The sequence below is a fragment of the Pseudophryne corroboree genome, chromosome 2 (assembly GCF_028390025.1).
Source record: "Pseudophryne corroboree isolate aPseCor3 chromosome 2, aPseCor3.hap2, whole genome shotgun sequence".
Lineage (NCBI taxonomy): Eukaryota > Metazoa > Chordata > Amphibia > Anura > Myobatrachidae > Pseudophryne > Pseudophryne corroboree.
In genome coordinates, this window is record NC_086445.1 from 213,676,041 (window position 1) to 213,692,513 (window position 16,473).

Below are 16,473 nucleotides of genomic sequence, written 5' to 3' on the forward strand. Positions count from 1 at the left end.
CTTGGACTGATGCTATGTTGTTTTCATACTGTTAACTGGTTAGTATATCACAAGTTATACAGTGTGATTGGTGTGGCTGGTACGAATCTTGCCCTTGGATTAACAAAAATCTTTTCCTCGTACTGTCCGTCTCCTCTGGGCACAGTTTCTCTAACTGAGGTCTGGAGGAGGGGCATAGAAGGAGGAGCCAGTTCACACCCAGACCTAAAGTTTTTCTTAAAGTGCCCATGTCTCCTGCGGAGCCCGTCTATCCCCATGGTCCTTACGGAGTCCCCAGCATCCTCTACGGACTACGAGAAAAAGATTTACCGGTAGGTTTAAAATCTTATTTTTTTTATTCATATATATGCTTTTTTAAATGATAAATTTTTTATGTTTTCATAAAAATAAAAATTGTATTTTATTTTTTTAATGAATTTATGTCACGTGAAGTTTTTATATAAATAAATAAATATATATATATATATATATATATATATATATACAAACAAATATAGAAAACCACAGCACTCGCCACCCCAGAAGCGGGGTGCAGTGTCTGCACTCACCACTCATAGGGTGGGGTGCATGCAGCCCATGGCCACCTACCCAAATATATACAAATAGAGAATTCAGCACTCACAATAGCAAGCTCACTTGTCCTCACAACATCAATAAATAAATGATGGGGGTTTAGTTAGTGAATTGGCCAATGCACGGAAGCCTGCATACCGCTCCACGGTACCCCACCTACATGCAGGTCCTACACTATCACAAAGCCTAAAGAATTAAAACCTGGCAACTGTATCACATAATATAACTGCAAATATGCCCACTAAGTTTAATGTATGCCTGCCACATATCTAGTGGCTTTTAAAGGCATACTAGTCACCTGACACAGCCGGTAAATTACTAAGGAGCAGCTGACACAGGTTTAGAACAATTGAGATTACACAGGGGTGCATGAAAAGGCCTGTGACCATGGTTAATAAGAGTTAACCAAAGATTAACCCAATAATCTTTGGTTAACTCTTATTAACCATGGTCACAGGCCTTTTCATGCACCCCTGTGTAATCTCAATTGTTCTAAACCTGTGTCAGCTACTCCTTAGTAATTTACCGGCTGTGTCAGGTGACTAGTATGCCTTTAAAAGCCACTAGATATGTGTCAGGCATACATTAAACTTAGTGGGCATATTTGCAGTTATATTATGTGATACAGTTGCCAGGTTTTAATTCTTTAGGCTTTGTGATAGTGCAGGACCTGCATGTAGGTGGGGTACCGTGGAGCGGTATGCAGGCTTCCGTGCATTGGCCAATTCACTAACTAAACCCCCATCATTTATTTATTGATGTTGTGAGGACAAGTGAGCTTGCTATGGTGAGTGCTGAATTCTCTATTTGTATGTATTTGGGTAGGTGGCCATGGGCTGCATGCACCCCACCCTATGAGTGGTGAGTGCAGACACTGCACCCCGCTTCTGGGGTGGCGAGTGCTGTGGTTTTCTATATTTGTTTGTATATTATGGGGTTAATCTTTTGTTAACTCTTATTAACCATGGTCACAGGCCTTTTCATGCACCCCTGTGTAATCTCAATTGTTCTAAACCTGTGTCAGCTGCTCCTTAGTAATTTACCAACTGTGTCAGGTGACTAGTATGCCTTTAAAAGCCACTAGATATGTGGCAGGCATACATTAAACTTAGTGGGCATATTTGCAGTTATATTATGTGATACAGTTGCCAGGTTTTAATTCTTAAGGCTTTGTGATAGTGTAGGACCTGCATGTAGGTGGGGTACCGTGGAGCGGTATGCAGGCTTCCGTGCATTGGCCAATTCACTAACTAAACCCCCATCATTTATTTATTGATGTTGTGAGGACAAGTGAGCTTGCTATGGTGAGTGCTGAATTCTCTATTTGTATATATATATATATATATATATATATATATATATATTACCTTTACGCTCCTGCTGTTACAATAAATTGTATATATTTTTATATACATTGGGTATTGCTCCCTTATTAATTATCTTTTGCACCATTGGTTGCTTGTCCCTATTCCTTTTTGTTGCACACATTTTTTACGGGGACCTGCCACCCCCGGGTACTTTGGGGAACAGCTGACACCCTTATATATTAGGGAGTGCTTTTTTACATCTAGTACATATATATATATTTATACGAATTTGAAGTGTCCTAATTATTGCCTGATAAAATGAGGTCCATTTCATAAGTTGCGCAGTATTTCTCTATGATAGACAATTATATATGTGTATATATATATATATATATATATATATATATATATATACACTGCTCAAAAAAATAAAGGGAACACTAAAATAACACATCCTAGATCTGAATGAATTAAATATTCTTATTAAATACTTTGTTCTTTACATAGTTGTGTTGAATGTGCTGACAACAAAATCACACAAAAATCACACAAAAATTATCAATGGAAATCAAATTTATTAACCCATGGAGGTCTGGATTTGGAGTCACACTCAAAATTAAAGTGAAAAAACACACTACAGGCTGATCCAACTTTGATGTAATGTCCTTAAAACAAGTCAAAATGAGGCTCAGTAGTGTGTGTGGCCTCCATTTTCAGAAAATGCAAGGCCATCCTGGGTTCAGTATGAAAGGTGCAGACCCGGGATGTCTCGGCTCCAAATGCTGGTATGAAAGGTGCCAACCCGGGAATGTCCCTGCATGAGCCCGTGGCAGTATTCCCGGGTTTTGCCCCTGCATTTCTGGTGTGAAAGGGGTATAAGTGGACAGTTTGATTTCACAGAAGTGTGATTGACTTGGAGTTACATTGTGTTGTTTAAGTGTTCCCTTTATTTTTTTGAGCAGTGTGTATGTATGTATATATATATATATATATATATATATATATATATATATATATATATATATATATATATATAGCCAGAGAAAGGAGGCGGCACTCAGAGTCTCAAAGACTTAGTGAAAAACGACCCGTGTTTATTTTTTGAAATAAACACGGGTCGTTTTTCACTAAGTCTTTGAGACTCTGAGTGCCGCCTCCTTTCTCTGGCTGTATAAGGATTGATACTCCTTGAGGAGGGCACCTGAGCAAGTACCCAGGTGGAGAGAGAGTGCCGGACTGCAGAGAGGAGTGTGTATATATATATATATATATATATATATATATATATATATATATATATATATGTATAAATATAAAAAATACTGGAAGGAGTGGCACTCAGGGATTTCAACGTAAACACACAGAAGCTTTTGTGTGTTTCCTTTGAAATCCCTGTGCAGGTGGGTCATTTGTTGCAGGCAACGGGGTAAGGTATACCTGTATATGTCAGTGAGTACCAGCATTTTCTCTATTTATATACAGTATGTGTATATGTGTGTGTGTGTATATATATATATATATATATATATATGTGTGTATAAAGGGGGCACTCACAAACTTATGAATAATATAGGGCAGACGCCCGTAAGCTGATGGGCGTCTGCCCTGTATTATCCACAAGTATGTGTGCGCCACCTGGGATGGCCCCGCCTCCCATTGCACCTTTATGGTGGCACCTGGCAATGCTGTATTATTATTATTACTATTATTATTATGAGTGCCGAGAACGCTGAATGGATATATAGAGAGGGAGAATTAGTGTATTTGGTGTATATATATATATATATATATATATATATATATATATATATATATATATACACATGCATAAGTGTATATATATATATATATATATATATATACTTATGCATGTATATATATATATATATATATCTATATATATATATATTGTAACACTGTAGGGGTGCAAGGCGCCTTTTCCTGGGGAATATGGTAGCACGCAGCAGCTGAGGAACAACACAAGTCCAGTTTCTGGTACAACTGACCCCGGCCAGTTTTATTGAAACAGAAAATAAAACAAACCCCAAAATAAAAATACCTTGCCTGTCCGGCACTAACTAAACATAAGATATTCCTAACTGTCACTAAACAAAACACAGAGTTCTTCAGTACATACTGTATAGCTTACTTGCATCAGAAAGCGTGTCTCTCACACACAGATCCCTCAGCCTTCCCAGGCAGTCTGCCCATACTAATCAGGTTAGCAGCACTATAACACACTTACACAGCTGAAACCCTGATTAGCCCTCTGTGAGGCCAAAGACCCGAACTGGGCCCAATGTCTAGAACTCGCCTTATCTCTCTCTCAGAGCCTTTACCCAGCTTTTACAGCAAACTGAAAAGGTTCAGACAAAACAAAAAGCATTTTTCCTAGAAGTTAACATTTTCTAAAACATGTAAGACAAGAACCTGGGACAAATATACCTGCCCTCAAACACTATCCCAGTGTTCTTGTCACATATCCCCCTCCCCTGTTTCGACCTAGGGGCCGGAACACTTGTAGCCCCCAAACAGAAGATGCGAGACAATGCATCTGCGTTGGCCAATTGTGTTCCCGGTCTATGTTCGACAGTAAACTTAAAGTCCTGCAACGCTAGCAACCATCTAGTTACACGAGCATTCTTGCCTCTATTTACATACATCCATTTTAAAGGGGCATGGTCTGTCACTAGTCTGAATTGTCTACCCAAGAGGTAATATCTCAAGGTATCTAGTGCCCACTTAATGGCCAAAGCCTCCTTTTCCACAATGGCATACCTTTTTTCATGCTCATTGAGTTTCCTACTCAAATAAATGATAGGGTGTTCGTCCCCATCTCTGGTTTGGGACAGCACAGCACCTATCCCTACCTCTGAGGCATCTGTCTGTACCACAAATTCTTTTGAAAAATCTGGTGTTATCAACACCGGTTGTGAACACAAAGCCACTTTTAACGCTTGGAACGCCTTTTCTGCATCAGGGTTCCATTTCACCACATTTGACTGCTTCCCTTTGGTAAGGTCTGACAACGGCACCGCTGTGGTCGCAAAATTAGGAATAAACCGTCTATAGTACCCAGTAATTCCCAAAAAAAGCCCTTACCTGTTTTTTATTCACTGGACGAGGCCAGTTTTGAATAGCATCAACTTTATTCAATTGGGGCCTAATCAGACCTCTGCCTATGGTGAAGCCCAAGTATTTGACCTCCTCCATTGCGAGGCAGCACTTCTTTGGGTTAGCAGTTAACCCTGCCTCTCTGATTGAGTCCAGTACTGCTTGTACTTTAACCAAATGTGACCCCCAGTCTGTACTGTGAATTACCACATCATCCAAATAGGCAGCTGCATATTTTCTATGGGGCCTCAAAATTTTATCCATCGCCCGTTGAAAGGTTGCTGGAGCCCCATGCAACCCAAAGGGTAACATCTTATACTGGTACAGCCCCTCCGGAACCGAAAAGGCTGTTTTTTCTTTGGCGCTATCAGATAAAGGTATTTGCCAGTAACCTTTGGTCAGGTCCAATGTGGTGAGAAACCTGGCTGTTCCCAGCCTTTCTACAAGCTCATCCACACGGGGCATGGGGTATGCGTCAAACTTGGACACCTCATTTAACTTACGAAAGTCATTACAGAAGCGTATGCTACCGTCGGGCTTCGGGATGAGCACTATGGGACTGGACCACTCACTGTTAGACTCCTCTATGACTCCAAGTTCTAACATGGTTTTAACTTCCTTAGAAATAGCTTCTCGCTGAGCTTCAGGAATCCTATATGGCTTTAAATGAACCCTGACCCCTGGTTCTGTGACAATGTCATGTTTTATTATGGTCGTTCGGCCAGGCAGCTCTGAAAATACCTCCCTATTTTGGATGAGAAATTCTTTAACCTGATTGTTCTGATCAGCTGATAATGTCTCTGACACCTTCACTGCGGGAAGCAACCGGGGTGAAAACACCGAAGGGCAAGGCTCCGCTGACAGAGACAACCTATCTTTCCAGGGTTTGATTAAGTTAACATGGTAAATCTGTTCGGGTTTTCTCTTTCCCGGCTGGTATACTTTGTAATTAACCTCATTCACTTTTTCCCTAATCTCAAATGGACCCTGCCATTTAGCTAGGAATTTGCTTTCCACAGTGGGTACCAAAACAAGAACTCTATCTCCAGGAGCAAATTCCCGTATCTTGGCACTCCGGTTATAGACCCTCTGTTGAGCACTTTGGGCCTGTTCCATGTGCTCTCTGACAACAGGTACCACGGCTGCAATCCTATCCTGCATTTGTGTTACATGCTCAATAACGCTTCTATAAGGAGTGGGCTGTCCTTCCCACGTCTCTTTGGCAATATCCAACAACCCTCTGGGGTGTCTACCATACAACAAATCAAACGGAGAAAACCCCGTAGAGGACTGAGGAACTTCTCTGATGGCCATTAACAAGTAGGGCAACAAACAATCCCAGTTTTTCCCATCTCTCTCAACAACCTTTTTTAACATACTTTTTAATGTTTTATTAAACCTTTCCACCAACCCGTCAGTTTGGGGATGGTAGATGGACGTCCTGAGGTGAGTGACCTTAAATAACTTGCACAATTCTTTCATGATCCTTGACATAAATGGAGTACCTTGGTCAGTCAAAATTTCTTTTGGTATTCCCACTCTACTAAATACCTGCACCAGCTCCTTAGCTATCGCCTTGGTTGTGATAGTGCGTAAAGGGACAGCCTCAGGATATCGAGTGGCATAGTCCATAATTACCAGGATATACTGATGGCCCCGAGCAGACTTTAACAAGGGCCCCACGAGATCCATGGCTATTCTGTCAAACGGGACCTCTATAATAGGCATGGGAACTAGTGGGCTCCTGAAATGGGGTCTAGGGGCATGATACTGGCATTCAGGACAGGAAGAACAATATTCAGACACTTCTTTATAAACCCCTGGCCAAAAGAACCTTTGTAAAACTCTTTCAGTGGTTTTTTCTGCCCCTAAATGTCCTGCGGTAACGTGACTATGAGCTAAATCTAGTACCGTTCTCCGATAAGGCTGGGGAACTACCAGCTGTTCTACCACATCCTCACCCCTTTTGACAATGTGGTACAAGAGCTCATTACAGATGGCCATGTGGGGATACGTAACCCTGTCACCTGGTACCACAGGTTCCCCATTAACAATCTTAACATTCTCTCTAGCCTTTATTAAGGTAGGATCCTTTAACTGTTCAGACGCAAACAGATCCTTCTTTACCTCCAGGTCAGGCACGCTTTCAGTTCTAACTACTATGTCTCTGTTCCCGGCAAGAGGGTCCTCACTGGACTCCCCATCTGTCATTTCCCCAGCCAAACTAGCAAAAGGCAAAGGGCCAGAAAGTTCCGAAGACCCACGTACATCCATAAAATCACCGGTATTATCAACTGGCTTTTTACTTCTCACATCTGTTGATAACCGTGATTCCCACAGTTTCCAAAAATGAGGAAAATCCCTCCCTATTATGGCCTCATGCACCAAGGTAGGGACCAGTCCCACTTTAACCATTGCTGACCCACAACAAGTTTCTATATTCACCTCAGCAGTGGCATAATGTTGGGTATCCCCATGTATGCAAGTTACCCCAATAGGTATTTGCTGGACCTTTAAGGGGTTCACTAACCCAGCTTTCACGAGGGTAACTAAACTTCCTGAATCTAGCAAGGCCTCTACCCGGTTACCCTCTAAGAACACATCACACATTTGTTTTTCCAGCTCAGGTGAAGGTACCACAGTACAGGCTAACCTAGCAAAGAAAGACATTCTGCGACATTCAAAGGCAGCATCACATTGCATGGGTTCTTGCATGACTAGGCAATTGGCAACAACATGACCTGGCATACCACATCTAAAACATTTAACCACACGATTATCAACCCGTTTGGGCAACATAGACCGTTCTAGCCCCATTGGCCTGTCTCCAGGGCCAGTGTTTACAGTCTCTCCAGCCTTGCGTTCTCTTAACCGCCCAGCAACGTTTTCCCACGGAACAGTCTTACCAGTCTTTACTGAAGGGCGCTGTCGAGGATCTATGGGTTGCTGGGTGGTCATCAGTAGTTCCTCTGCTGCCAAATACCGCTCTACCATGTCTACTAATTGGTCAGCAGTACCCGGGTTTCCATGGCTCACCCACTTGCGCAGGACCATGGGCAAAGATCTCAAGTAGCGGTCCATGACGACTCTTTCAACCATCTGGGGACCAGTTAATGTCTCTGGCTGTAGCCATTTTTTTGTTAGCTGAATAAGGTCGTGCATCTGAGAGCGCGGAGGCTTCTCCATGGCGTACACCCAACGGTGCACCCGTTGTGCTCGTACTGACAGCGTGACTCCCAGGCGGGTCAGGATCTCAGTCTTTAGTTTATCATAGTCCCGAGCCTCAGCAGGGCTTAAATCAAAGTACGCTTTTTGGGGCTCACCTGACAGAAAAGGTGCCAGCAGACTGGCCCACTGTGCTTTTGGCCAGTTCTCACGCTCTGCAGTCCTTTCAAACGTGGTCAAGTAGGCCTCCACATCGTCAGCCTCTGTCATTTTCTGCAAGAAGTGACTGGCCCGTATAGAACTAGAGCTGGTCGGAGCACTGACGGCCACATCTCCAATCCGGGCTGCAAGGCTCTGCACCACTTCTGTTAAGGCCTCTCTATCCGGACGCTGTTGCCGGTAAAGTTCGTCAATAGCCACCTGCTGCTGTCTCCTATTTTCCTCTATTGCCACCTGCTGCTGTCGGTTGGCCTCCTGCTGAGCCGCTGTAGCTTGCAGCAAGGCTTTAAGCAGATCCTCCATGTCGACAGATTTTTCAGGCGGCTTTGTAGCTGCTTTCACCCAAGACATATATCAAACCCTCAGGGGTGAGTCTCAGTAACTTCACACTGGGCTGTATCTGCATAAACCACCGTTTTCTGCAGGCCTCACAAAGCTGCTGCTTTCACTTATGCGCAGAACGGGGTTGCTCGCATTCTCCACCAAGTTGTAACACTGTAGGGGTGCAAGGCGCCTTTTCCTGGGGAATATGGTAGCACGCAGCAGCTGAGGAACAACACAAGTCCAGTTTCTGGTACAACTGACCCCGGCCAGTTTTATTGAAACAGAAAATAAAACAAACCCCAAAATAAAAATACCTTGCCTGTCCGGCACTAACTAAACATAAGATATTCCTAACTGTCACTAAACAAAACACAGAGTTCTTCAGTACATACTGTATAGCTTACTTGCATCAGAAAGCGTGTCTCTCACACACAGATCCCTCAGCCTTCCCAGGCAGTCTGCCCATACTAATCAGGTTAGCAGCACTATAACACACTTACACAGCTGAAACCCTGATTAGCCCTCTGTGAGGCCAAAGACCCGAACTGGGCCCAATGTCTAGAACTCGCCTTATCTCTCTCTCAGAGCCTTTACCCAGCTTTTACAGCAAACTGAAAAGGTTCAGACAAAACAAAAAGCATTTTTCCTAGAAGTTAACATTTTCTAAAACATGTAAGACAAGAACCTGGGACAAATATACCTGCCCTCAAACACTATCCCAGTGTTCTTGTCACAATATATATATATATATATATATATACATACATATATATATATATATATATATATATATATACACAGGTTGAGCATCCCATATCCAAATATTCCGAAATACGGAATATTCCGAAATACGGACTTTTTTGAGTGAGAGTGAGATAGTGAAACCTTTGTTTTTTGATGGCTCAATGTACACAAACTTTGTTTAATACACAAAGTTATTAAAAATATTGTATTAAATGACCTTCAGGCTGTGTGTATAAGGTGTATATGAAACATAAATGAATTGTGTGAATGTACACACACTTTGTTTAATGCACAAAGTTATAAAAAATATTAGCTAAAATGACCTTCAGGCTGTGTGTATAAGGTGTATATGTAACATAAATGCATTCTGTGCTTAGATTTAGGTCCCATCACCATAATATCTCATTATGGTATGCAATTATTCCAAAATACGGAAAAATCCCATATCCAAATACCTCTGGTCCCAGGCATTTTGGATAAGGGATACTCAACCTCTATATGCATGCAAGTCTACTGTATGTGTTGCCGGTCACACTGAGCTTTCAGTATAAATACTGGTATATTACCATGTCTAGTCCCATAAGAATGAAGAGCTGGGTAGGTGAGGGAATCTTCTCTGTCTGCAGGTTACTGCAGTCCCGCATCAAAAGCCAGGAATCACTGGCATCTGTTAGTACTGTAGGTTAACAGTGCTTAACTGTGATAGAAGTCTGGGGAGCTCTGGGCTCCTGTAGCTTGGTGTAGTTCTGGTGGTCAGGTGCTTGGCTCAGCAGGGAGCTCTGTTTGTATGTGCCCACTGCTAGATTGACACAGGGCAGGCAGCATTGCGGGCTGGTACAGGCACTTCCACCTGCGGTGACAGAAACCTTTGGTAGCGGGGTCAGGCAACATCATGGGTGGGCACAGGGCCAGCACCTCCGCTAGCAGGTACAGGCACTTCCACCTGCGGTGACAGAAACCTCCGCCAGTGGGGTCAGGCAGCATCGCGGGTGGCCACAGGGCCAGGCACCTCTGCTGGTGAGGGCAGGTAACAGTGTGGGCGGCGACAAGCATCGTGGATGGGGACTTGGATGCGGCAGCGATGGGAAGCCTGTGTGCTGCAGAATGATTAGGTGCAGGGGAGCAGTGGGCCCTGCAGTCATCTCGGGCCCCGTAGCAGCTGCACTCCCTGCACCTATGGTAGCTACGCCCTTGAGTGCCAAGCATTTTAAATATGGGAGACTCAACCTGTATATTCCATTGCAGATTTTGATGATGGTGTAGTCTGCTACTGTGCTATTCACTGTCGACCTAATGGGTGTCGACCTAAGTGGTGTCGACCCAGAGTCCGGATAGCCTTATAATCTGTTTCTTATACATCTACACAAATGTGTACACTTTATCCTTTATTTTACAGGGCTCAAGTGGAGACGAACGAGAAATGGCCAAGCAGTTGTCAGCCATTTTGTCTGATGGCAGTGAGGAAACTTTGGCAGAGGGACAGGAGACTGTACAGTTTTGGGAGATTCTGGGTGGAAAGGCACCATACGCTAATGACAAGAGGTATCAAATTGTGTTTGAATTATTGAACTGTTTTCAATAAAATATATATATATTTTTTTTAAACTACTTAGTACTATTATCAATTCCAGCAATACATTTCTGTGGTCAGTGTAAAATCACCTAGCTGTCAGCAGTCAGCTTAATAGCAGAGTATGGTCACTGAACACCTCCATGATTTGTGATGTGATTATGGGGCCTACTTATAAAAATTTTATGCAAAATATCTGAAAAATATAATTTCTTATTGCTGCATATCATAGTGGTATGTAATGTAAAGTTTTAGGGCTATTTATTGTTGTAGAGACACTGGGACCCAACAACACAAGTTGACGGAGATGGATCTTTTGGATCTCTTTCCAAAAAATTGAGGATGGTTTGAGCTAATGGGGCAGCTCTGACATGGGGCCAATACTCTAAAATGCAGCAACCCTCTGAAAACAGCCATTCTTGAAAGATTGGCAACCTCTGTTTCCTTAACAAATATACCCCAATATCTTATGCTGGGCATACACTATACATCTGTCAGATAATCTGCCAGATCTGGTTGGTTGGAATGAAAATCTGGTAATGAATGAGAGCAAATGACAATCAACTATTTTCTCCCAAACACTGGAAAATGGACAAAAACTGTAATTCATACAAATTGGTTAAATCGTGATTTAACCAATTTGTATGAATGACAGGTTTTGGCCATTTTCCAGTGTTTGGAAGCAAGTGTTTGATTGTCATTTGCTCTCATCCATTACCAGATTTTAATTCCAACCAACCAGATCTGGCAGAGTATCTGCAAGAAAATTGTACAGTGTATGCATAGCATTAGTTTGTACAATATTTCATCATTACAGTATGTCCTTGTTAAAAGGGATGTATACCCCTGATGGACTGGTTTGTTTTAATATAATTTGTCAGGATGCTCAGTGACAGTGGGGTGTATATGGATGAGGAGAAAGTCAGTTGATCACATGACTCGCATCCACTCACGTGACGCCCTCTTCACCTGTGCTTCCTTTGTGGGTAATATAAAATAGCTAGCACTGCAAGAACTACAATAACCACAATAAATGAAACCATGGCAGTGTCTCAAATCAGTATTGTAAAATAAGGAAATGTGTCTAAACTGAAAACAAAAAAAGCTATCTAATGTATGTTTGCGTAAACTTCTACATGCATAGATTTGATGTGACTGTATTGTTGGATTTTCTGTCAGGCTCCAGCAGGTGGTAGATGACGTCCACCCGCGGCTGTTTGAATGCTCTAATAAGACTGGCCGCTTTATTGTAACCGAAGTCACAGACTTCAACCAAGATGACCTCGACCCTAGTGATGTCATGCTCTTGGACACATGGGACCAGGTGAGAAAAAGACCAGGGAATGTCACCATACTACTGCAGTAGCTTATCTGATGTATATTACAGTATACACAGTCAGTGTCGGACTGGAGCATGATGGGCCCACTGGAGGTATGCAGTGGTAGGGGCCCATGATTAGAGGTGTGGCCAGCCACCACAGAGGTTTGGCTAACCATTACAGAGTACCTGGTCTGGACTCCTTGCTAATTTATATAGTAATTAATGCTAGTGCATGCATGATAATGTGCCAGATTAATGACAGCAATGTACTGTAGAGAATACATAATAATCCTGTGTAGTATAAGCAGGGGCGTTGGAACTGGGGGGGCAAGGGGGCAGCTCGCCCCCCCAAAACTTTTAGAGAGTCACCGATCATGTATGCATAATGCTCCTGCGGGCGGCTCCATTCACTGCATGGACCAGAGGCTGTAATGTGCGGTCTTTCACCTGACCGCGCATCACTCCTCCACACAATGTACAGGAGAAGCGATGTGCGGTCAGGTGATAGACCGCACATTACATCCTCTGCTCCGTGCAGTGAATGTGCCGCCCGCAGGAGAATTGGCCACAGGGAAGATCCCGGAGGGCCGAAGAGCAGTGGGGCCGGATTACCTTTTTGACATACTGGAGATAGGAAGAATATCCTGCTTCAGCACCCCAGCTGCCGTCTGAGGCCCCGCCCATCTGACCAAGGCCCCGGCCACATAATCCCCGTGCAGTCCTTTCTCTGTGCCTCTGAGCATGCATGTTATTTCACATAAGCGCTGACGGACGCACCACCATGGCCAACAGCCGCTGCGCTCAGCTCCACAGAGGTGGCTCATAGTGGAGGTGTCATTTGACCTCCGTTTCTTCCTCAGCGGCCCAGCCCCATGAGGATGAGTCCCGGAGAGGTGCTGGCACAGTGCTCCCCAGCAGCAGCAACAACGGAGTGCTGGTAGGAGACCTTGTTTTGCGGACCTAGAAAATTTCAGTGTGCAGCCCCTGCGATTGGTGCAGACCTCCTGGCAGGATGGCCAGCTTGCCTATTAACCCTTTCACACAGCACAAATAACCCGGTATTGACCTGGTATATTGCCGGGTCGACACGGGTCGGTGTGCGGTGTGAAAGGACCCTGGTCGAATTCCTTGGTCGCACAACCCGGTAATTCAACCCGGGAATAAAGCAGTGTTATTCCCGGGTTGAATACTGGGTCAGTGGCAGCGTAAACGGGTTCCAAGTCGATGCGACCCATGACCCGTCCACTACACTAGGGAGAGGCGGCACGGAGATGAGCTCATCTCCCAGCGCCGCCTCCTCCCCCCGCTGCTATGGCAATCCTGTTAGGGTCCAATGCCAGATCCCACCCAGGAAGGTCCCGTTTCTGATTCCCGGGTGGGATCCGGCATTGGCGATGTGAAAGGGGTATATGAGGCTGTGGGGCATCTATCAAGAGTTACACAAACATGGTAGTTAGCTGAGGTGAGGACTATCACAGAGGAGCTCAATGAGTGGCACACAGCCTGCGTCCTCAGCAGGGCCGGTTCTAGGTCTTTTGGCGCCCCGGGCGGAGAATAGGGGCATGGCTTCATACAGGGAGCGTGGTCAGTTACGCCCCCTGTAGAGTTGTGCCCCCATTTGTGCCCCCTGTAGCGTAGTGCCGCTTGCACACACAAAAAAATAATAATACTTACAATCCCCGCTCCTGACCGCTGCAGACCTCCGCCGGCGCCGCTCCTCTCCTCGGATCTATGGGAGAGACGTCATGACGTCTCTCCCATAGCACAGCATACACAGACACTAGAGGTCAAATATGACTCCTAGCGTCTGTCAGTCCCACAATGCTGTGTGGTGCGCGATGACGTCATCGCGCACCGCACAGCAAAGGTCCTCTCCACGAAGGGAAACTAGACGCATAGCGTCTAGTTCCCTTCACAGCGTGGGGGGACAGTAGCGGATCTTGCCATGGTGCACCGTCCTTCGGAGGGCGCCGGCACCATCCGGAAGGCGACGCCCCGGGCAAAAGTCCTGCTTGCCCGTGGCAAGATCCGCTACTGGGCCTCAGGCAGGTGAGTATCAGCTCTGCAGCCAGGGCTTTCTCCCTGCAGTGACTGGGGTATGTCTTAAGTTATAATGGATGATGCAGCTCTGGAAGCAGTTGGTATCTCTCTCTGCAGTGTTGCATGTCCATGGCTGCGATGGAATCATTTAAATCCTAATCCTGGCTATTGCAGGACAGGTCTAACCTTTCTCACTAGTTACTGCTGTGTACCCAAGCTTTGTGCTGCACTGAATTATGGCTCAGGCTTCATGTACTGTGTTGTATTATTATTCTACCAGTAGGTACTGTAGTGCTCTGTAGCATTGACTTCAGAAATTGAAAAAAGTGGAGAGTGATAAACAGCACGGTGATACAGTACCAACCAACCAGCTCCTAACTGCCATGTTACAAGCTGTGTTTGAAAAATGACAGTTAGGAGCTGATGGACTGGTACTTTATCTCTGTCCACTTTATCTCCATCCAAGGCTTAGTAAATAGACACCTAAGTGCAGTCGGCGATCATATATCATTAACTATGAGGCATTAACTATGAGGGGATGAAATTTACGGGTGTGGTATAACTCATAGACAGTTAAAAGATAGACAGTCATTAGTCAGACACTATATGGTCGACAGTCAAAAGTCAGACGGAGTCAAAAGCCAGGCAGTCAAAAGTCCGACATGGTCAAAAGTCTGACAGGGTCAAAAGTCCGACAAGGTCATAAGTCAGACCCCCCCCCCCCCCCCCCCAACAAAAAAAAATTTCTTTTTTTTTTTTTGTTTTAAACCTTTTTAATTCAAATTTGGTGAAATTCATCCCCTCGCGGGCTAGCTACACTCGCCAAGCTTCGGGATCGGTGTCTCGCATCGCTCGCCACAACTTTACTAAAAGGTAATGGTTCGTGACATGGATAGTAAATGAGGCAAAAGTTGTAAAAAAGTTGGTAAATTCGTCCCCTCGCGTGCTGGCTCCGCTCGCCACGCTTCGGTCTCGGTGTCTCGCTCCGCTCCACTCCCCACAACTTTACTAAAAGGTTATAGTTTGTGACATGGATAGTAAAATGAGGCAAAAGTTGTAAAAAACACAGAAATACAAACAAAAAATAAACTTTTTTTTGGTGTCTGACTTTTGACCCTGTCGGACTTTTGACCCTGTCTGACTTTTGACCCTGTCTGACTTTTGACCCTGTCTGACTTTTGACTGTCGACCATATGGTGTCTAACTAATGACTGTCTATCTTTTAACTGTCTGTCTATAGACACAAACCCGAAATTTAGTGATTCAGCAATTTAGGGGCGCCGAAATAAGATTAAATCTTGACCCCCCCAACCTTCAAACGTTCTGACGCCCCTGAGTATAAGGTAACATATGTATAATATATCATTCAAGTGCACAGTCTAGAACCTGATCCCTAGAGGAGGAGGGGCCCCCAGGCAGGGGGCCTACCGGTGGTTTCCCCTGTACCCCTGTGGGCCAGTCTAAAATTCCGGTCAAGGTAGAAATTATAGAGAGACCAGTTCACAGCTACCTTTACATATCCTATCTGTATAAAATAAATACATATACAAGGGTGGTTCAACAAGTAAGGTAATAAGACCTCTCACGAGTGTAATGTTCTCTATTGCATTCTAATTTCCCGCTAGGCTAGAGCAGGTTGACCCTGCCTCCCCTCACAGCCATTAGACTGCACCTCATATCAGTCATACTGTCCCAACATCAGTGGTAAGATGGCGGGGCTGGCGGAAACATGGTCACACATTGAGGTGCGTAGTGGGATTAGATTTCTGAATCTGAAGGGCACATCAGTAGCTGAAATTCATTGCCAATTTGTTGAGGAGTACGGTGATAACGTCATGTCACGGACACAGGTGTGGGTTTGGTGACTGCCTTTGATATTAGCAGCGATGCGGCTGACCAAGCACGTCCACCATACGCAGTGCACCAAACCTGTTTCTGCGACATGACGTTATCACAGTACACCTCGACAGATTGATGATGAATTTCAGCTGCTGATGTGCCCTTCAGATGCAGAAATCTAATCACACTACGCACCTCAATGTTTGACCATGTTTCCGCCAGCCCCGCCACCTTACCACAGATGACAAAACATAGGG

At 44.5% G+C, this 16,473-nt stretch overlaps 1 protein-coding gene across 2 annotated transcripts in view; it reads left to right on the forward strand.

Annotated features, from left to right (window-relative positions):
- AVIL (advillin) overlaps positions 1 to 16,473 on the forward strand; it is a 176,611-nt gene that overhangs the window by 94,303 nt on the left and 65,835 nt on the right. For both annotated transcript variants that reach the window (XM_063952298.1, XM_063952297.1), the window contains exons 15-16: positions 10,843 to 10,988; positions 12,196 to 12,340. In XM_063952298.1, coding sequence (XP_063808368.1) covers positions 10,843 to 10,988; positions 12,196 to 12,340 — 291 coding nt within the window. The remainder of the gene's footprint in view (positions 1 to 10,842; positions 10,989 to 12,195; positions 12,341 to 16,473) is intronic.